Source organism: Malaclemys terrapin, chromosome 18, assembly GCF_027887155.1.
Source record: "Malaclemys terrapin pileata isolate rMalTer1 chromosome 18, rMalTer1.hap1, whole genome shotgun sequence".
NCBI classification, from domain to species: domain Eukaryota; kingdom Metazoa; phylum Chordata; order Testudines; family Emydidae; genus Malaclemys; species Malaclemys terrapin.
Window position 1 is genome coordinate 3,626,135 of NC_071522.1, and position 22,405 is coordinate 3,648,539.

Below are 22,405 nucleotides of genomic sequence, written 5' to 3' on the forward strand. Positions count from 1 at the left end.
AACGAGAGCAGCTGAGCACTGCATATCAGAGCTTCTTGAAGATGCAGGGGCTAATGCAACCTGTGCCATTTTCACCCTTCTTAAACAACTTCCTGTTTGGTCTTAGTGGGCTTCTGTCATGCTCCAAATGGTGGCTAAGGTTATGTTGATTTTCACATGTTGACCACCTCAGACAGGGAGAGAAGCATGCTGTGAAATTTTGCTGGAAAGCAGGAAGAGAAATAATGTCTCAGTTTAGTCCTCTGTATAAAAAAAGTGGCAGCTTGAAAAACTTTCCATACGGTATCAAGTGCACCAGAGGCGTTTCACTGAAAGAGTTTGTCTCAGGGGTTTCTAGAGCTCCACGTACACACTACCTGGAGCGAGAGACCCAGGAGTGGAGGAGCACAGGGGATGATGTGCTCCGAGTCAGGGTTGGAGTGTGTTGGCAGAGTTGGGCACAACCCCTGCTTGCCCTAGGCCAGGCTCAAACCAGTGCTATCGGACCCTCATTTTCCTGAGCACTGAAATGTGACAGAGGGTGACCTCCAGACAATTCCTGCATCCACTTTTGAAATGGTAAATGCATCATCTTGGTTTCCAGTGCATCTTTGATCAGAGGGAACAGCCAGAGGCAGTGCTCAAAGAAGCATTTTAATACTAAAATGTTGGGGAAGGTGAGTACGCACTATGGCAGATTCGGCAAAGCAAGACCTGTTGTTTCAGATCTCTGCCTGGAGGTGGAACAAGGAAACCAGGCAAGTTGTCATACAGAGATGAATCGATCCTCAGTCCTTTTGCTGAAGTGATACTGTCATGGATTGATTCCTTTCCCTCCCTCCCCACCCTGGTGGTATGTGACTGTCTGGTGTTCTTACCACTGTCTCAGCTGACTCTCCCTGCTAAATCTCAGATCCCTGCTCTAGCTACTAGATCACACTTCACCGGGCATCACTGTCTGCTGCCTCTTACAGGTGAATGTGGCAAATCACTTGAAAGTTGTACGCATTGCTAGCGGCAGCACTAAGGGCAAGAAGCTGTAGCAGGATTTCCTGGTGCTGGGAAAAGCTCTGTTTCCTTAGTTCCTGTCTCCCCATGGAGCCACGGAGCTGGAAAGGCAGATATATGCAGAATCTTAAATGTTCTACACATTCATTTATTTTATTGATTCTTCACATTTTACAAGTTGAGCTCTTAGTCGGGGGAAGCCAAAGGTGTATCTGTCACACCAGCAGGATTAACATCCTCTGTAAACAAAGCATAACCCACAATAAGCTGGGGTGGAGAACTCTCTTTTTCTAAGGGAATCTGCTTGCAATGCCTTCTGAAGAAGACCAGAGCAAGAAATTATTAGGAGCTACAGTTATCCTAATTCTGAGTCAGAGCAAGTTTCATCATCTAACCTCCCACCCTGAAATCTTCTGAGCAAAAAGAAATCAGTAAATCACTAAGGAAAAACTGTGAAGGGGGAGAGAAATGGATCTTCAGTTCTCCTTTCAGGAGACCAGAGTGCTGTAGGATTGGCTATTCTTATGTAGCGCCTAAGAGAGCTCCCCCAACTCTTACTACACGTACTTTCCATTCTCTGGTTTGTGGCTAGCAGAAGGAGGCTTTGAAACCCAAGCCAAGGGGCTCTCAGCCCCTGAGAGAAAGAGAAGCTTTGAAAAGCTAGACGCTGCAGCCAAGTCTGCACAAGCTGCAGGGAGTTAGTTCTGCACCAATTCAGCTTGCAGACCTCTGATGCAAGTTGTTTCGTGACTAGCAGTGAGCTTTGCAACCATTGGGAATACAATTCTACTCTAGAAAAGGTTGGGTTTTTTTAAATGTTTCCTCTGGAGCTTTTAAAAACTCTTCATTTCTGAGAAGGCTTCAGACCTGCTGACTGTCTGAGTCACAGCGTGGCCAGACAGACAAGGATAGTGTGTGTGTGAGACTATCACGCCACTGACTAACACATGCTAAACGTTCTCTTCTGATGTAATTTCTTCTCTGCAAAAGGAGCAGGCAAATATCTGTGAAACTGGAATAATGCTGCCCCTCTGTGCCACGAAGCTTAGTTGTTGAACATTTATAAAGCACTTTGTGATCCTTTGGGGGTACGGGAGCAAAGAAAGGGCAAGGTAATAATATACTAACCTCCTTTTGGTATTGGGTACGTTTTTCTCTCCCAAGAACGTTGGGCATAATAAACACAGAAGCTGCAAGCTGGGAAAGACCAGCCTGTTTCTAGAAACGCTCCCTCTACTTCCCTGCCTTTCTGAGTGATTTCAGATGTAATGGAACTTCTCTAGCCCCTGAGCATTGCCAGTCTGTGGGGAAACCAGGTCTCTGCCAACATGAACCAGTTGCTTGCGGCTATTTCTGTGCAGCTGGAATCCAGTCACAAAATAGGTCAGAGCAGTGCACCGGGCAGGCGAGACAGGGCAAGCTCCCGTGCCCTGACCCCATTTCCCTAGCAGGAGCACCGGGAGGGGGAGTGGGAGGGACCGCAGGTGGAAGGGGTGGAGAGGGGCCTCCACTTGCTCTGGCCCAGGGTCCCACAAACTCCTAATCCGCCTCTGGGTCAGAGTAGAATGCAGCACAGGTATTTAATGAACACATACTGACCCTTCCGACTCCTAGGCCTTGCCCCTATGAAATGTGGTACAGATACCCCAAAACGGGGGACACTGGGAGCAAAGGATTGGCAGCACAGGGGGTGGAAGAGATAAGGTTTCCTTTCGCGTGCCCTACATTTTCAGTAAACTTCCCTTTCAAGAGCCAACTTTTCTGATACTAACAATGTTCTAACTAGGGAGAGAGAAGCAGCATTGTGTGGGAAAGAGGAAAACCTGGGTCTAAAGTGAGCAATGTCTGTCATGAGGCACATCTGAAAGGTGACGTACCTTTTAAATCCCTACTTGAGTGTGTTGAAGTTTATTCCACTCTGTTACCAGGATATTTCCATAGGATGATGACACCTCCTGGTAGCTAGCATGGAAAGTGAAGATGGATAGTGCGAATACCTCACTTAGCAGCTTTCAAAGGTAACCCAAAAGGATACCCTGGTGATGGCTACAGATAGAGGCACTGGTAAAAGTGGTCTGTCTGTAGTTTGTTGTCTCTATTTAAATTTAATTTTGCTAGCTACGCATTAAAACCCCAACTAGGAAATCCACAAAAGACTTGCTTAACCCGTGTCTCAGCAACCAGCAGTCCTGAGAGAGTCATCTGCAGGCAGAGTGCAGATATTGTATCTACAGTCCTGCATCGTTCAGGTGAAAGCCAGGAACAGTTATGAGGTCCCTTCCATGCCTTCTCTTTTTAATAAGTAAGTGAATTTTATTTATTTTCTGCCCACCTACATTAGAAAACGTAAGTCTTGGACTGTGAAAAGAAAGTTGTGAATTTGAGGACTCAAGGTGGTCACTTAATCTAACCAAGTAAAGTGCTTTATGCCTGCAGTGTATTTTGGAAGTTTCAAGGTTTCAGCACTTGTCGTAGATACACTGTATAAAAGTTCTTGTTGCAAAATTATTGGTTTTCTAGTATTTCAGCATGATCAGCAAATGGTGGGGGTGGGTATTTCAGTGTCTTGTAGTTCTTGCAATTCTCTAGAAAAAGTTCATGTTAGTGAAATCCACTGGTCTCAGCTGTATTAAGGGGACAGACAGGTAGGTGCTCAGATACTATAGTGGTGAGGATCATATAAGTGCCTGGATATACAGATAGACTGCACTATATAATCATGATGAATCAACTGAGAACATTCTGCTCTCATTTACATAGGTAAAAAGCTATATTTAGTCAGTGAGGTTACTGTCTTTACACTGTTGTAATGGAGAGCCGAGTGTGGAACAATGTCTTTATGTCCATCAGCTCCCCCTTTTATAAGCATCCTTAGGGATACATGTCCATGCACCAATCAGGGAATGCATTCAGAAATTCATTGCCCATGGAGGTTTGACTGGCTGAACTCTGATCAAGTGTTCTGAACTTAGTATTTAGGATAAAAAGAGAACCTCTTTCTCAGCCCTTTATTTGGAAATAAGAATTGATAATATAACTAGGAGGCAGATATGAATTAGAAAATTCACTCTGAAATTCTAGAAGTAAGAAGTTAAATATACATGAGGACAAATAGCTGTTTAAAAACCTACGGACTTTTGACATTTGAGACCGTTATAAGACCCTGTTTTCAGTCGGTTATAACTTTTGCAAAACTTTAACCATTCAGGTTGAAATTTTCCATGCTAGGCTGGTGATTTATTTTGTGAAAGTTTCAATAAAACTTGTTCAGTCATTTCTGAGAATGAAATTAGTGACAAATATGGCGTTTTGCTCAACTTAGAGAATTCTTACAACCATTTAGTTGAGTATCTCTATGTTTTGGAGCAGGGACTTGAAATTTGTGAGTGGATGTCAAAGATATGCTGTTTGCCATCCCTGTGAAAATTCTCCCAAATTTGGCCAAGCAACAAGCCTCTGAAAAATCACAGTTTGCACATACTCTTTAGAGACTTGCTGCCGTTTGTCAGATAAATTCTCTGAAGATTGCATTTGCATTAATCCTGCTTCATCACTATGCAGTTCCTCTGTGCTGAATGGACTGCACGTGCCCTGTCTGCATAGAGCAGTGGCTTTCAACCTTTTTTCATTCACAATTTTTTTTTTTTTGAATGGAGGTGCAGGCCACTTTGGAAATCTTAGACACAGTCTGCGGACCTCCAGGGGTCTGCAGACCAAAGGTTGAAAACCACTGGCCGAGAGCAATTGAGGATGCTTCATTTCCAGGCTACTCCTTGCAGCTACTCCCCGCAGGAGCTCGGAGCTCTTTTGTCACCAAGCACCAGAAGTGAGACCCGGGAGACTGTCTCCTGTGTTTTCCATGTCCCTGCCGTTGGCACCCAAGCAGCTTGGAGGAGAAGGTGGAATCAGCCTGACTCACATGAAGCAACGAAGGAGGGGATAAGAGGGGAGGGAGTAGCAACCTTAATTCAGCCCCCTTCTGCATATGTATTTTGTTACAATCTTGACATGATCATATACAATTTCCTCCACAAGACCCCTGCCTTATTCAGTGCACTGGCTGGACAATGCTCTGGGGATGAATCAGGATTGTGTAGGAGACTGTTGTCTATAGAACCCCTTCCTCATCTGTGGCAAAAGTTGGAAGGTGTGTGGTGAATGAGGCGGGAGAATGCAGGAAGAGTGAGAATGGTCACATGGTTAAGGCAGTTGAATGCTGCCCTGGAAAACTGGACTGGCCACTTGTGTTCCTTATTTTATGGGTGCTCAATCTGAGACTGTGTGATTTGATTTGCAGAAGCACTGGTCACACAAAGCTGCAACTGAAGTTGTTTGGAGGAAGGCTTTGAACATATAAAGCACTATACAAATGCTAAATGCACTGAGAAATCAGGCCCAGGGCATCTCATGTTAGGCACACACAATTAGTGGACATTGACAATTTTGGCTTTAATCTCTCTGTGCTTCAATCCCCCATTAATAAAATAGGGCTAATCCTACCATTGCACCTCACAGGTGCGTGAAGATAAATTCACGGATGTCTGTGAAGCACTCAGCTAGCACAGTGAGGAGACCTTAGAAGAGTCCAGGAGGAAATAAATGATTTGCAGGCTTTGGCTGGTGTGTGGTGAATAAGTCTTGAGGCCACACCCTGAAGGACGAGGATAAAAAGAAATATTGCCCAGCTACCCACGGGGGGGGGGGGGCATCCTCCACCCAGTGCATCGAACGAGGCAGGGTTCCCTTGGAAAAAACAGTGTGTGTATCCGAATGCATAATCCTAATGGGGGCAAATTAAGGGTGCACAGGTAACATTAATTCTGGCATTTCCTAAATTCGGAGTGATTGGCTTTGCAACCTTAATCTTCTTTAAACATCATTTTTGTGAGCGTGTGTTAGATTGCATGCATCTGAAATAGTTTTTATAGGTCAGCCATTGAAGAGTAGAGTATTGTCTGTTAGGTGTATTCTAGGATACTAACATTAGGTTAACATGCTCAAGCTCAGAGTTATAAGTGACTTTCATCTTTATTAACCATGTAAACACTGCATGGAGATTTCTACAATACTAATTAAAACTTCCAAACTCCTACCCTGCCTAGATCTAACTCATGTAAACTTGAACTAAAATGGAATAACTGGCAGTGACCTCTATTCCATCTTAGCCTACAACAGAGCTTCTCTCTTCAGTGCACTTTGGTATCCTCTGTCACCAGGCGGACATCAGGGTAACACCTGGCTCAGCTCTGAGTGTGAGCATGTCCGGGTTATGTGCTGAGGAGCTTTCTAGCAGTTCTATCCCTTGTATATGAACTCCATCGCTATTTTGCCCATAAGGAGAGGACCATGTCCATCATGCATCGGTTAATATGTGACACACAAGTTTTCTTTTTTTTTTTTCACAAAAACATATTTTCAGAGTCTTGTCTGAACATTAATTCCTTACTCCTCAGAACCCCTGCGGGAGGAAGATCAGTTTTAGCCACCTTTTAAGAGTGGGGAGATTAAGGCACAGAAAGGAAGTGACTTGTTTATACAGCAAGTCATTGGCAGAGCTGTGTTTAGAATTTAGGAGTTCCTGGTTCCCAGCTCCGTGTTCTTTCCTCCAGCCTTTGCTACCTCCCAGTTTTAAGCAATTCCATGGCATTATTCATAAGAATAGAGGTTTGCCCCATGGCTGTAGTTTCGCCTTTCCCTTCTGTGTGCACTGGATGTCTGTGTGACTACCCCAGAGATGGCTGCTGTAGTAAGAGGAGGCCCTAAGATATAAACCTTGGTATCAAAGGCCGGTATGAGGCCTAAGGCCTGAACTAAAGTAATGATCAAGACTTTGCTAACATAAAGCAAAGTTAAGCTGTGAGCCAGAGGCAGGCCCTGCTCACAAAAAGAATTCATTATTCATCTTCAAGTCTCTCCTTAAAAAAATCTCCCCTGGCGTGATGGCTAAAATACCCCTGACAACAGATAGGGTGTTGATGATGCAACTAGAAGAGTGAAGTTTCTCTTCAGCTGCTGTCTTGCTTTATACATCAACCCCTGTTCAAACTTTCCCAATTGAGGGCAACATCAGCAATTTACCAGGGGCCTGAAAGCCACAACTCACTTGCATAAAAATGAGTCACCTTCCCCTACAATACTGATATCGTCTCTATGAGCCACACAAGTTCAGCTTTCACTGCTCCAGCCCGGCCACTCAGATAAAGACAATCAGTCCATTGTGTGTTGGGACTTGCAGGCAGCACCTCTATTATCAAATTAAGAGGCTTGTAGGCATCATTCTACATTTCAACATGTAGAACATATTGTGTTGCATTTTGACTGTGTCTCATTTGCTAATAAGAATACTTAGGACCTCGGCCACTCAGTGCAGCCAAGCATAAATACAGGCTAAATCTGAATAGTAATAATAATAATAGTAATGGAACTGTACACATACAGGTTGTTGTGTATACATTTCTGCATGATTTTTTTTTTGTTTCCAACCAATACACAACCCCCGGTGTGTGAAGGAGGTAAATTCTTTTCAGAGTGATGCGTCCTGCCAATGGGGACCAATTCTGGCTATTCACAAAATAACCTGAACTGCAGTAAATGGCTGCAACAAAGCAGTGAGTGCAAAGAGCACATACCAACATCACGCAGCACATTTTTCTTTTTGCAAAATATCTCTCCAGGAACTATTTGTGATTCCAAGATGCTAAGGTCTGTAATGTGTAACTGCAAATCCAAGACGAAATCCAGGAGGATTGCTGATACTCAGCACAATTAGTGTGTTTAGAAGTTTTATAGTTGGTATTTGCAATTTGTAATATTCTATACTAGTAATTCCTCATGGTTTTAATATATGTTTACATATTAGGTACCTGTTAATTACCTGTAGCATGTGCATATTCCCAAAGGGCCAGATTCTGATCTAAATTACACTGGCATAAATCTTGAGTAACTCCCCTGAAATCAGTGAAATTACTCCAGATTACTAACCAGTATAAGTGAGTTCAGAATGAGGCCCTAAGGTATTTATTTATTGTAGAATAGTGACAAGGGGACATATTTGCCTGTGTCGTATCAATGCATCTCCATCAATTTCAGCAGGCTTGCATATTGTAATACAGAGGCGCATGTGGACCGTTTCAAGTTAACATTTTGGTTTGTGGCTTCCGTCTTCTAACAGTTTGAGATGTAGAACTGGCGGGCATTTACTCTGGTGCAAACAGCAAATCAGCAACCAAGGTAGGGCTCTGTGCTGGCTTCAGCTCAGGGTTTAAGACCTCCCCCTCCCCCCAGAACAGATTGTACACAGTGCAAGAGGCAGGGGCATAAAGCCAGCCTGCAGTAGGGGCAAAAGCCTTGGAGTGACAATAGCTGCAATTTGATGCATTAATGCAGGAGTCAGGTGTTTTAATGCTACTGCAGGATGCAAAGCAGGGCGGCGAGTTCGGCCGCCAAGTTCCAAAGAAATGGCATGCCATTCGCTAAAGCATGACTGAGGAAGCTGAAGCAAGGCCTAAAACGCCCCCACACTGAGACCTGGGGTGCTTTGGGTCTATATATGAAGAAGCAGCAATCAGAATTCGGGGAAACAGCTTTGGCCACAATGTTTCACTTCTCCCTCCCGCTACATTGTAGCAGCCAGCTTATGAAATGACACCATCTTGTTGCACAGCTACAGGATCAAATTCTACTCCCACTAATACTGGAGTTGGAGGGCAGTGGGAGGAGGGTGGGTATAAAAGAGAACAGACCTTGGCTCTCCCGCACTCTGAAAAGCATGAGGGAAGATGGCCAAATCTTAGGATGAATATTTGGAAGTGGGCTCAAACTGCAATATCTGGATTTGGAGGTCTGGTTGTTCCAAGCCATGGGAGTTTTGGTTTGGAGTCATTTGCAAAATTGAGCTCCAGTTCTGAGACCAGTGTGGCCTAAAGGCTAGAGCACTGGACTGGGACTCAAGAGACCTGGGTTCTGTTCCAATCTCTGCCATTAGCCTGTTGGCTGAACTTGGGCAAGTCACTTCACCTCTCTGTGCCCAGAAGATGTTGACCTGCTTTGTAAAGTGCTTCAAGATCTCGCGATGAAAAATGCTATGTTAGAGTTAGATATTCTACTATCCTGGGTGTGGATTTCAGACACCGCTTGCATTTGGATCCAGAGTTGGTTTGAGCTCTTCTCTCAGAATACAACCAAATGTTCCAAATTATCATAGTATGTCAAATGTAGGATGGGTCAGTAGACCCCAAATAATGTAATTCACAATATGTATCATTGCGGGGCTACGTTTTATGTGTCTTTCAGGTTGGCCTATTTGTCTTACATTTCCAGTTTGTTACAGAGCGTCGAGTAGATGTGACATTTGTGGGTTGTACGGGCAGTGAAATATAACAAATGAATGGCGACCATGCAGGGTTTTCTGTCTGGGTCGTTTTAAGGCTCGAATTGTCACAGAAACTCATGGGGAAGATTCCACAGCAGCACGTCCCTGTGCTGTGGGCTGCGTTGCTGGCTGGCATGAACCTCTCCAAGAGACGAGGAAGAGAATGTGGTGTGCCCGCAAAAAGGGGTTTCTCCTTGAGGGCACCAATCCTGGCCGGAGGTTATTCTCATTTGCTGGCTGTTCAGGACCTTATGTGAGACGAGCTGTTGGGTCTCAGTGCCTCTGTGGGTTGGATGTGCATCCGCACCACCACTTCTGGCACTAACTTGCCCTCAGCCTCTCTGAATGTCCCTTGAAATCCAGGCTCTCCCCTCCTTGGAGTTGGTCTAGTCAGCTCTGGGTTGTAGGCAGCTACGCTGGTGGTGGGGGAGCAAATCCTGCCATTGTCCCGGCCGTATCTGAGTAGCCTCTTTCACCATCACTGAATCCACTGATAAAGGACCTCAGACGCATCTGTGATGCAGTGCTTGCCTAGTGGTTTCTTGCCCTCAACAAGCAACAGTGGGAACTAGCTGTACTGCAACTAGATTTCAACGTTTCCTGCTCTGGTGGTATTAATTTCAAGTGCAGGGGTCCTGCTGCCCAGTGGATAACCTACCCCAAAATCACACAGACCTCCCTTGCTCCTCGCTCTCAGCATGCTCCCTGTGGCCAGGTATCAGCTCCCTGGTATTAGGTTGTGTCTGGAGTGCTGCAGGACACTACAGGCTTGTCTCAGGCTATATTGCGGGGTCACCGTCACCACACGTCCTCCTGCCCTTTATGAGCCTCTGAGTAGGGGCTACTTATCCCATTGTTTAAAGTGAAGTATCGGGGGAGCCACATTGTGTCAGATAATAGGATCTTGAGTTACTGTGTCCTTTTTCTAATGAGCTGACAAGAAAGGCCTTGTTTGTTCCCTTTAATCTAAACCAACAAGGAGAATCTTGCTTCTGTTAATTGTTTCTATATTTCTATACCAGCCACATGGTGTGGGGGCAGGGAGAGAGCAGGGAGAGGGGCCACGGGGAGAACATTAGCTCTGGAGGCTGTATTGTGAATGCTAACCCTGCCAGTCACCTTTCTGACTTTTGCTTTTGCAGCGGTAACGCCCCTGAGCAGCTTTAATATCGATACCCGCAAGAAGTGGATTACGCCGCCCACAGCCCCACTCTCTTGGCCCAAAGTTCTGCAGCATTCAGATGGGCGCAAGACCTGGTAAGGGCCCGAAGCTCCTCTCAAGCGTGTAGGACTAGCTGTTCTAGTATGGAAGGTACTACCACCTCTGGAACTCCCATGCACCATTCTGGGGCCCAGTGCCCATCCCTGGTTCTTTCGGGCTTCTGTGAGCAATTTACAAGGCACCATCTTGCCTGTGTGGAGATGTAATTCTTTGTACACTTTAAGCCTGGCAATGGATTAGAACCTCAACGGTTTTTGAGTATTTTTTAAAAGCATTTCAGGTAATCTCTTCATGAAAGTGCCCCTGGATTCCATACTGCCCTTTCCCCAGCCCCAGCTAAGTCCTGGTGCTTTACAGACAGCGACTTCCTTCACCAGACCACCCCCCTACAGACACAGACAGCTGGTCTCCTGCTGCACATCCTGCCAGAATGTGTATTTCCAGGCCCTGTGTGTGATCTGTAGGCAGCAGCAGCAGTCGCTGTGCCCCAGCAGCTGCCGTGAGATGTGACGGCATAGCCAGCCAGAGATTGCCGCGTTTGTTCTCTTGGGTTTGTGGGGGAACAGCAGTAGGTGTCTGTGCTGATAGGTGGATAGAAGGGTTGTCATGGAGACAACCTAGAAAGTGTAGGGGAGAGAGCTAGAGTAGCGGTGTAGCTATAGAGCAGGAAGGGTTGGTTTTAGCTTTGGAGTGTAAAAAACAAAAACCAACAAAAAACAAAAAAAACCCAACAACTCCCCTGCTCCTTTCAGCAGAGTGAAGTGACAATACTCCCAGCATTTGTCATTTCCCAGTGCAGTGCGGGAATCTCTTAGGACTGGAGGGTCTGCCTGACTGCCTTGCTTACTGCCCACTGCATAGGTGAGTTGGGCTCCCCTCAGTTCCAGCCAAGGAATCGGGCAAGTCACCTTGGGACCTATTGCTTGGTCGTGGCCCCCCTGACCTGACTTAGTGTTTCAGACAAGGTGCTGCTTGCTTCAGCACAGCATGGGTAGAGAATCAGATTAATGATGTTTTCCCCCCGTACCACCAGCTAAGGCAACTGGCATTGCTGTAGGTAATGGTTGGACTGGAGGTGCAGGTGGCTAGGGTGAGGTGGAGCATATTAAGGTGGAAGCCTTCCCTGCCCATCTCTTGTTAATAGCACAGGAAGGGACCCACTGGTGACAATGACGGGATAGTGGGAGGGAATGGTGGGAAGACTCCCCCTGCCCCCACCCCCTCCCCGAGTCTGCAAGAGAAATTGGATAAACCTGGCAGATGTTACCATAGGCAATTCAATCCCAGGCTCTTCCCTAAACCGGGAAATGTTAGGCCTTACACCATATTGCATCTTGCAGAATAGCTATCGAGAACAGTGATGGTTGTTTATATGACCAGCCACTGGCTGGCACTGCCCACATACCCCATGGCATTGTAACTGGAAAAGCTGTAAAGCCAGGCACTAAAATCTGGGCTGAGAGAGCTGCTGCCAAGCTAAGGCGGGGGGGGAGGGGAGAGTGAGAGTGAAAGACCTCCCGCTTCCTTTATTGAACTACAAAATATCTGTCTGGCCGTGATGGTGATTAATTAAGTCTACCCAAAGGTTCAGACACCACAGTGACATATGTCCCCATATGTAGAGGGGAAGCCATCATGGTTGGCTTGAGCTGACAGAGTTACATAGACTTCTCCCTTGTATTTTGCAATGAGAACAGACCCTACTTCCTCATTCCCATCCCTCCTTCTTATTTCTCCATTTTCTTTAGGGTTCTGGCCACTTCCTGGGTAGAGGATGATCCAAGCAGGCAGCTTGGCAGGCTGAATAAGTGTAGTCTGACCTCGGATGAGCTCCACTGCGAGAAAGTTGTCCCGAGAGGTACAGTCTGTCTCAGTCTTCCCAGTAGTTGCTCAGAGTTGGTTTTGAATGGGATGGGGATGTTGCAATCGGTAACGTGTGCCATCACAGAGAGACTCGGGCAGGAGGCAGAGAGCAGTTCCTGACGCATGAAGGATCTCTAGGTCATCCCTCAGCTCTGATGGGGAAAGAAATCCGAACGCACACTGCCACGGTTTGGGGGGAAGCTTATCTGAGTGGTTGGAGACCATCTAATTTGAATCCTTCTTCAAAGCCCATTGGAACCAATGGAAAAACTCTGTGTGTTTCCAGGGTACCCATCACTATAGTAGTTGAACTTAGCATATTAACAAATGGATTAACTGTATAGGCTACTCCTAAATCCCTCATATGGAATTAGCAGCCTTTGCCTGAGTGTATCGTGTCTGCCCAAGGATGAGAAATGCTGAGATGACCAGCGCTAAAAAACCTACCTAGGCATATTTCCATGTAATTAAATTCCCCCCCTTGCTGCTTGATTAATTTTATTTTTTTTAATGCTGTTTAGGAAATATTAAAAAGTCAAAAAATATCCAGGATGGTGGCATAGCTATAGCCAGAAGTGCAGAATGGATCCTGGTAAGTGATTGGCAGATCCTCAGGGCTTGGAATGTCTGTTTGTAATGTACAGTATCCATTTGCTGTGATATATAAAGGATCGGAACGAATACTGCTGTGTACTGATGGCATCCTGGCGGTCAGCGGGCCTGCAGGCTGGAGCATTATTGCATTGCCATGCAGGTGACGAGGTTTGAGGACAGAATCCTCTCTTCAGTTAGGGGGAGGGCTGTACCTTTGAGTCATCAGGGGAAACAGTGCTTGGCAGAAGCCATCCCTCCCAAGAGGGAGGAGGAAAGGAGGCTAAGCAGAAGGAGTTTGAACTTGGCAGAGACTTGGACTTGGCTGATGTGCTGCTGTTACCTCTGGAGCCCTGTTGACTTGTGCGTGTTTTAAATCTAACACCACTTCCTGGCTGTCCTTGATTGAAACCTCACCCTTTGCTTTGGTTAAGCACTGAAGTCCAACACAACCCCGGCATGATTATTGGTCCCCTGGCCTGATTGATTCTGAAGTGTTGCCAGTCGGTTTCTTTGCACGTCCTCGGTCAGTTTGCTCATTACGTATCAGCGTTGCCCTCCCTTCCCTCACAGGCTTGCCTGCAGAAAAAGCGGCGCCCGGCCCTTAGCATCACAGAAGAGTTGAATGGCATTTGTACCCTGCTCACAGCAGACTTCCAAGAGGAGGCTTTCCTTAACCTCGGCAAAATCAGTACGGAAGGAAAACGAGCGACTTGTGTGTGGGGAGGGACCTTGACAATGGGAACTGCCTCTGTGCTGTCCACGACATCAGTTCCATTCCAGCTCCGCTCCCCTGACGCCAGAGTTTGAGCTGAATTTTGCCCTCTGTTATACCAATGTGGCTCTGCGGATTTCACTGGGGTTGTACAGGGGGGGTGTCGGTAGAATTCAGCCCTAGGCATTTTTTAATAAATGTGTGTCCTTATGTTCTGTTACATGCCTCGTGCATCCTGCATGATCAGGCACTGAGGGACAGATTTTTAAAAACATTTAAGTGACTAAGGATTCCAGCAGGCGTCTAGTGGGCTTTTCAGAAGTGCCTTGGCACCTAATTCCCACTGATTTAAATCTTTAGGGATCAAAATACCTTTAAAAATCTATCCCCTAGCGCTCAGGCCAAAATGCTGGTTTGGGAGCCTCTCTGGGGGTGGGTTGTGATAGAGAAACATATCTGCATCAAAACCTGTGTTAGTTAAAACTAGGTGTTTCTAAAAACTTTTTAATTTTGGTTCTGTAGTTGAGACCAAATTTAACAACAGGGACCAAAATAACAACAACAACAACAACAACAAAATCAACGTTACTGACACTGACAACTTCATCAGTGCAGCTGGCAATAGCACCTCCAACAATTCAAGAAACAGCCATGCATGCAAAGGTATGTGCTAGCTTAGGTGGTCTCATGAGTCAGGGGAGCAGGGTGGAAAGGTGTGTTAGATGGGAGCTGAATAACTTTCAACCCACTATTGAGAGTGAGCTGGGTAGGAAAAGGGATGATACTCAAAAGGTGGCAGATCAAGGCTGATTTGTGGCGATGTGTCTTTCATAGTAGTAATTTAGTAACCGAGCTTTTCCTGGAAGTCTCTCAGTATTGGTGTAGCACTGGTGGAGTTCCCAAGTGTAAACCACAATACGATATCAACTAGATCTACTCTGAGTGTGGCTGGATGACACGCTGGTAAAATCGGTAGCTACACCAGAATGGTGCTCCCGTCATTTCTAGTACTGATGAAGCTGCAGACCGGGGAGACGCGTCAACAGAAGCTCAGCGAAAATGCAGCCATTTTGGACACAGGTTCCAGAGCCCCTGGTGTTGCATAGGATTTGGGGGAAATAATTCCTGTTCCTCTCCCCTTCTTCGTTACTGCGAATTATGTGGTTCCCAATTTGCGAAACTGGGGAAGGTTTGTCCTCGGGGTTCCTGACCTCTTGCTAATGCTGCCCTGTCTTGTTGTCCTTTTAAATGTCTACTTTTAACTCTCCTAGCAGACTCAGGGACAGAGATCGCTATTGTTCTGGATGGATCAGGAAGCATCGAGCCTGAGGATTTTGAAAGAGCCAAGGGTTTCATCTTCAACATGATGATGTCATTCTGGAGGAAATGCCCAGAGGTGTGTGCTCTGCTCTTCCTCCTGATGTGGGCAGGCGTCTCAGAGTCTTGTCATGTTTCAATAGACAGAATAGGCTGTGATTTCCCAGTGATACTGGAAATTCTTCTGGGTTATGCACAAGGCTGGGAGTCAGGCGATCTGGATTCCAGCCTCAACTCTTCCCCTGACTTAGTGTTTGAGCAGTTCACTAACCATCTGTGCCTCAGTGTCCCCCTCTGTAAAATGGGGTGATTCCTTCTATACTATGCTTACCTTCATGCTGTCTGAGCACTCTTCAAGTCTAACGAGAAATTATGCTAATGGAATCTGTGTTTCTTGCCCTCCCTCCTACTCATGTTTCGATTTGATTGTGGAACAGCTATGCTGAAGCAGTGCAGTTTGCATTTTGCTCTGGCTTTGTACCTTGCAGAGTTGTGCTGATTGACTGCTCATTGTTAAAGTGCTCTCAGATCCTCAGATGCATGGTGCTAATTAAAGGGCAAACTAAAAGTTTATAACTACATTTTAACACGATGGATTTTGAAATATCCAGAGGTTCTGTATCAATCTGTCTCTCCTGAGGGGTTTAGTGCAAGAGTGAAATCACACAGAGACACAGAGAATTGGAGTGTGGAGACTGGTTGGAGGAGCGACTAGATCAGCATGGGGGTGGGTTTTCATTCTTGCTTGTGGGTTAGTCTAGGTACTTTAGACATCGTATCATGCGAAACTCCCACGGTACTTTGAAACACAACTGAGGAAAATAAACTACAAGAGAAAGAAAGACTTCTCAGTCATTAAATTAAATTACAGTGAACCTGGTAGTTGGGAATGTCGAGAGGCTGACCTACAGGGCCACAAAAGATTGGGCCAGATTAGAAGTTCAGATGGATAAAATGGCAGCAGCACTTTTCTTGAGTCAAAGGAAGCTGCCCCCTGTTCTCCTACCCGCAGAGCTGTCCCAGCAGGGGCTGCCAGAATACAGGGTGTGATGAAAGCAGAGGGAAATGGATCCATATGCTAGCTACTGTGTGCTCCAGGGAGAGTCGAGAATAGCTGAGGAGATACTTCCCATCCACTGTACTTAATGCTAAGCATGGCAGTTGGAGAAAGGGGTCTGGGGATTGCTGCCTTGGCTCTTGCCTGACCTAACCAATTCTGCCTTTCCCAGGTTACGTTTGCTGTGGTACAGTATGGAGCAGAGATCCGAACTGAATTTGACCTGCAGGAAAGCAGCAACAAGTCCAGTGCTCTCTCCAAGGTCCATAACATAACACAGCTGGGCTTTGTGACCAAGACTGCATCTGCCCTGCAGCACGTGCTGTGAGTTACACACCCTCGAGAACTCATACTCTTGGTGCATCTCGCCTTAAATTGCTCCCCGCAAACACCCTCTGATCCCCCTTGTGTCTTCTTCTCCCAGCCTGGAGCCTCTCCCTTTCCTCCATTCATAGTGCATCCCTGGCCCAAAGGTCCCACTGGCAGAGGGGGTCTGGATGTAGCTCCCCCTGGAGTCCATCAGGTCTGTTCCAGGTATCCTCCATCAGAGGGGTTGTTAAAGGGCAGAGCTGGGGTTCCCTCCCAGCTGCCTTACGAACATTAGAACCTGCCTTCAGATTCCCAGTTCCCCTTGGCCTAGTGGGGGGAGGGAGGAGTGAGGCGTAGTGGATAGAATATAGGACTAGGACTCAGGAGACTTGGGTTCTGCTCCTGGCTCTGCCACTGTTCTGATGGGTGACCTCAGGCAAGGCATGTCCCTTCTCCGTCCCTCGGTTATAATGATACTGACCTGCTTTGTAATGCGCTCTGAGATCATTTGATGAGAAGTGCTGTTTAAGAGCTAGGCGTTATTACCCTGGAGAACAGCACAAACCCATCTGCTAATGACTTTGTGTCCTCCACATGTGTTAGTGCAGCGGGAACTTTCTCACATGCTGGAATTTCAGGGAGCCACCATCAGCCCATTGATGACCTTGACAGACATATAGCTGTGCACATGTTGCGTGTTCCATAAAACACATCTGGGTTTGCGTTTCTGCAGAGATGAGATCTTCAATGAAAGCCGTGGTTCGGTCAAGGATGCTCGCAGGATGATCCTTGTCATGACCGATGGGGAGATCTTTTTGGACCCACTGAACTTAACGGATGTGATGAGCTCCCTGAAAATGGCCACGATCGAACGTTACGTCCTGGGGGTAGGTGTGAAGTGACGTGCGAGCCCAACTCCTTTGCTATAGCTCAGTTCAAAGGCGGAAAGCAATTAGACGGAGGGAAGTGGAAAGGCCTCCTGGGAGCAGCAACTTCCGCAGATAACCACGTGTGTAAGGGCAACCTGTTTAGAGTGACATTCCTCCGCTGATGCGTGTACTCAGAAATGTTGGTAGTGAGCTGGGGAATAAGGAGAGGGTGAATGGAGAGGAAATCTGGGGTGGCCTAAGCATCCAGTCTGAAATACCCAGCCAGCCTTCCATTCTTCTTGGTGCCATAGAGTTTATTGTGTATGAATGAGATCCTAAAACCTGAGGTGCTGTCTGCTTTGTGAGATGTCCACATGGCACTTCTCACAAGAGCAAGGGAAGAGCAAAACTTTCCCTACCTTCACACTTCAGAGTGTGTGATTAAATTCTTGTGATCATAGAATCATAGAATATCAGGGTTGGAAGGGACCTCAGGAGGTATCTAGTCCAACCCCCTGCTCAAAGCAGGACCAATTCCCAACTAAATCATCCCAGCCAGAGCTTTGTCAAGCCGGGCCTTAAAAACCTCCAAGGAAGGAGACTCCACCACCTCCCTAGGTAACGCATTCCAGTGCTTCACCATCCTAATAGTGAAATAGTGTTTCCTAATATCCAACCTAGACCTCCCCCACTGCAACTTGAGACCATTGCTCCTTGTTCTGTCATCTGCCACCACTGAGAACAACCGAGCTCCATCCTCTTTGGAACCCCCCTTCAGGTAGTTGAAGGCTGCTATCAAATCCCCCCTCATTCTTCTCTTCTGGAGACTAAACAATCCCAGTTCCCTCAGCCTCTCCTCATAAGTCAAGTGCTCCAGACCCCTAATCATTTTTGTTGCCCTCCGCTGGACTCTTTCCAATTTTTCCACATCCTTCTTGTAGTGTGGGGCCCAAAACTGGACACAGTACTCCAGATGAGGCCTCACCAATGTGGTGATGATCCTCTGGGAGAAATTTTTTTTTATCAATGTAAGAAGGAGGTGATGATGATCAATGAATTAGCTAATTTATTGTTATGGTCCCATCTGCTGTTCAGTCTGGTTACACTCTGAGCAGAACTTCACAGTGGTGTAGAATAAAGTCTGCTGACCCAGTGAGCTCAGGTGAATTCTTGAGCAGAATGGTTTGCATTGGTTAGGGCCTAAGTTGGAAGTGGTCTGTGAAACTGGATTACTCCCTTGCCTCTTGGTATAAGGATGGCTCAGATTAGCTCTTTCCTTGCAGTTGAATCATTCAGAATGAGGATTCCCTCTGGAATCCAGGCTCCTGGCTGCAAACACCTTGCTCTGTTGTTGCCCTGAGTGTTTTTGGATCTCTTGGGCATTTGTTTGTTTTGTGTCTCTCTGTGAAAACTGCTCCACATCCCTGCAGTAGCCTAGGGGTTGGCTTCTTCTCCGTAGGTCGGCGACGTCTTCAGCAAGCAAAGGGCCCTGAAAGAGCTGCAGCTTATCGCCTCGGACCCCGATGAAGATTACTTGTTCAAGCTGCCTGACTATGAAGCCTTGGATGGGTTCCTGTCGGTGCTGGAGAGAAATATTTTGGGTACCTCAGGTAAAAGGCAGCAGTGTCCTGCCACTAACAAAAGCTCCCGTTCTCTGTAGCCTGCACAATGAGGAGTGCTGTGGTTTTGTAAATAAATGTAAATAAAGCTCCAACCCTCAGACCGTTAAAGACCTTGTTCGTTATCTGCCAAAGCGTCACAAAAACAAAACAAATATCAAATCAGCTGAAATTCCCTGGGTAATAATTCCCCAGAGGCTTCCCTTGCTTGAGCCCAGCCTGGAGGGGAGAAGACAGACCCTTCCCCGTTTGATCCAGCCTCCCTTTGCTTTTATACTTTGCCCCAAGTGACCTGCAACTACAACTCCCAGTTTTAAGGGGCTTGAGGGATGTAGCAGGTTCTCTGAGATGCACACGCGCACCCAAGATCCAGTGCTCTGTGACGAGGTGCCTCTGCTGTCAGTCACGGGCTGGGCAGATTGCTTCCATTGAATGCTGTTCTGCTCCGAGTTCTTGTCACGTACACCTTGTACACAGTAGGTTGCAGGGTTACTACCGACCCTCCTTCTCAGAGACGTGTCTTCCATAAGATCCTTTAATGTGCTGCCGGGAACGTCTGCTGTGAGCGTAAGGTAAGTTACACCTGGCGCCATGTAGCGGCTGAACAGCTCAGAATTCCATTTCCGTCCTATGGTGCAATCCTCCTCCCACTGAAGTCAATGGTAAAACGCGCATTGATTTCAATGTGGCCAGGGTTTCACACCTAGGATATCTCTACACTGCAGTTGGGAGGGGCATCCAAGCTAGCTTGGTAAAAGTACCGGTATAGATGCGACAGCACAGGGTGACCGCCCAAGTACAATCCCATCCAGGTCCCTGGGTATATCCTTTGGCAGCTCGCCCATGCTGCTGTGCCTTCAGCGCTCTATTTAGCAAGCTAGCTCAAACAAAGCTACGTGGGGACGCCTATCCATGCTGCAGCTGCACTTCCCCATTGCAGTGTAGCTACTATACCCTTCTCTTAAGCCCAGGCTTTAGTCTGACCCGTTATGGGCTGAAAGGATGCTGAACGTGTGAAGCTCTGGGACTGGTTCATCATGGAGTCCTGGCCCAGGGCACTGCTGCAAAGTATATTTTCACTTTTTATTTCTTTTCTCCCCCTCCCCCTTCATTTCTTGTTTCTAGCGGCATATCTTCCAGAGGCAGGATCTGGCTATGAAAACCATAACAACAACAACAACAACATCCTGGAGGATGATGACGATGACTCATGTAAGCGATGAAATACCTTGTCAAGGGATTGTGCTGTTGGATATCAGTGATTAGCATTGACTAGCATCAATGTGTTGCTGAGGACAGCTGCACTCTGGATGCTGACATTGCAATGGCAACTTTGCAGTTTCACGCCCGTTAGCTGGCTATTGAGACGCATTTCTCGCAATGCTGGAATAACGATGGTCCTAGTCAAGACCTCTGAGCTCCTGACCACCTCCTTCTAAGTCATGCTTTTCGTGTCCCAGCAGACTCAGGGACGGAGATCGCCATTGTTCTGGATGGATCAGGGAGCATCGATTCTGAGGATTTTGAAAGAGCCAAGGCTTTCATCTACAACATGATGAAAGCGTTCTATGAGAAGTGCTTTGAGGTACTCTCTTCTTCACTTATTGGTCTGCAAATACGGCAGCCACTGCACTTTATTAGTATTGCCCCTTTGGCCCGAGTGACTAGCTAAAGTTCGGGGCATTGCAGGGTTGTTTCTGTTAGGATAAGAAATCAGTGATACAATTTAGGTGTGTTCTTGGTGTGATCAACCTTATTTACACAAAATGCACACACAGTCTTGCTTCCCTGAACACAGTAGGAACAAACAGCAGTAGGCCGTTTCCTGGCTCAGAAGTCCCCAAGTCCTCAGCGAACTTTGTGCCCAAGAATCTCTGTCCCTCTGCTTCCTCATAGGATCAGGCTCACAACTGCTTCTCCTGGCTTCCTGCTTACAATACCCACGTCCTGCAACCGATATCGTAGCCCCTGTCTTTGTACCAGGGAAACCCCTGTTGAACTATCTGGTTTAGCTCTGGCTTGCCATGCAGCCTGTTGCTTTGGGCAGCCACCCCCTATTGTCTCCAGCTGTTTTATTGTACAAAAAGGACTTAATTGCTCTTTCTGTTGAGCCTGAAAGAGAGCTTGGCACAGCCATTGGTTCTAACACAATCTGTGAATGTCTTTGGATCCAAGAGTCCCCTGCTGGCAGCCATTAGCCCCTTTCTGCATAACACCATTTGCATTTATTATTTGTGTTGTGGTAACTCCTTGAGGCAAAGGCCCCCTTGTGCTCGGTGCTGTACAAACATAACCTTGAAGAGCTTTACCTTGTGCGGTGATCTCATCAGCGGCAGGCCAGGTCAGTCCTTTGAGGGGAGAGCTCCAAAGGAAAGCCACAGTGCAGCAAGGAGTGGTGCTGGTGTTTCAGGATGGTCCCAGATAATTCCCTCTGCAGCCTGGAATGTATGGCAAAAAAGCAAGATGAAAACAAAAGAACTAAAAAAAACCCAAACCCTCCAGTCCTTGTCTAAAGCTCTCCTCTCTCTGATCACTAAATACAGAACAAAATATGAATCTGATGGTGGCTCTAATTTTTCTGAACTAACATAACTTTTCTTTTCTTCTCTGTGTTCATCTCTTTAGTATATAGGTGCAATTTCTGCCGGAAAAGATTTTACTTTCTGGCCGTCCTTTATAGATTCATAATAGACTGTAAGGCCAGATAAACCATTTTGACCAGCTGGTCTGATCTCCTGTAGAACATAGGGCATAGGACGTATCTGAATTAATTCCTGTTTGAACTAGAGCAGAGTTTTTAGAAAAACATCCCATCTTGATTTAAAAATTGCCAGTGATGGAGAATCTACCACAACCCTTGGTAATTTGTTCCACTGTTAAAATTGTGCCTTATCGCCAGTCTGAATTTGTCTTTTCCCATTAATGCCGTTCTCTTCATTGGGAATTTCTTTACTGGTTGTTTCTGAGAGCCCCAGTTCTCTGGATCAGCTATCAATACTGGACTCTTATCTGACGCTTCTTTCCAGTGTGATTTTGCCCTGGTGCAGTATGGATTTGAAATCAGAACTGAGTTTAATCTGCGGGACAGTTGGAACGCTAACGCTACCCTCCAGAAGGTTCAGAACATCACCCAGTTGTGCAACGTGACCAAAACAGCATCTGCCATCCAACACGTGCTGTAAGTAACAACATAAGAAATGTATCAGAGGGGTAGCCGTGTTAGTCTGAATCTGTAAAAAGCAACAGAGGGACCTGTGGCACCTTTGAGACTAACAGAAGTATTGGGAGCATAAGCTTTCGTGGGTAAGAACCTCACTTCTTCAGATGCTAGATGATCTACAACCCATCCTGGACAATGATCCCTCACTTTCACAGACCTTGGGAGCCAGGCCAGTCCTCGCCCACAGACAACCTGCCAACCTTAAGCATATTCTCACCAGCAACCACGCACCGCACCATAACAACTCTAACACTTGCATCTGAAG

At 46.5% G+C, this 22,405-nt stretch overlaps 1 protein-coding gene across 1 annotated transcript in view; it reads left to right on the forward strand.

Annotated features, from left to right (window-relative positions):
- Positions 1-3,208: 3,208 nt before the first annotated feature.
- The window catches only part of ITGAE (integrin subunit alpha E), a 60,359-nt gene continuing 41,162 nt past the window's right edge, over positions 3,209-22,405 (forward strand). The window contains exons 1-13 of the mRNA XM_054008711.1: positions 3,209-3,289; positions 10,501-10,615; positions 12,329-12,438; positions 12,965-13,035; positions 13,608-13,725; positions 14,272-14,412; positions 15,021-15,145; positions 16,296-16,447; positions 17,166-17,319; positions 18,761-18,911; positions 20,046-20,132; positions 20,384-20,505; positions 21,947-22,098. Coding sequence (XP_053864686.1) covers positions 3,256-3,289; positions 10,501-10,615; positions 12,329-12,438; positions 12,965-13,035; positions 13,608-13,725; positions 14,272-14,412; positions 15,021-15,145; positions 16,296-16,447; positions 17,166-17,319; positions 18,761-18,911; positions 20,046-20,132; positions 20,384-20,505; positions 21,947-22,098 — 1,532 coding nt within the window. The 5' untranslated portion in view covers positions 3,209-3,255. The remainder of the gene's footprint in view (positions 3,290-10,500; positions 10,616-12,328; positions 12,439-12,964; positions 13,036-13,607; positions 13,726-14,271; positions 14,413-15,020; positions 15,146-16,295; positions 16,448-17,165; positions 17,320-18,760; positions 18,912-20,045; positions 20,133-20,383; positions 20,506-21,946; positions 22,099-22,405) is intronic.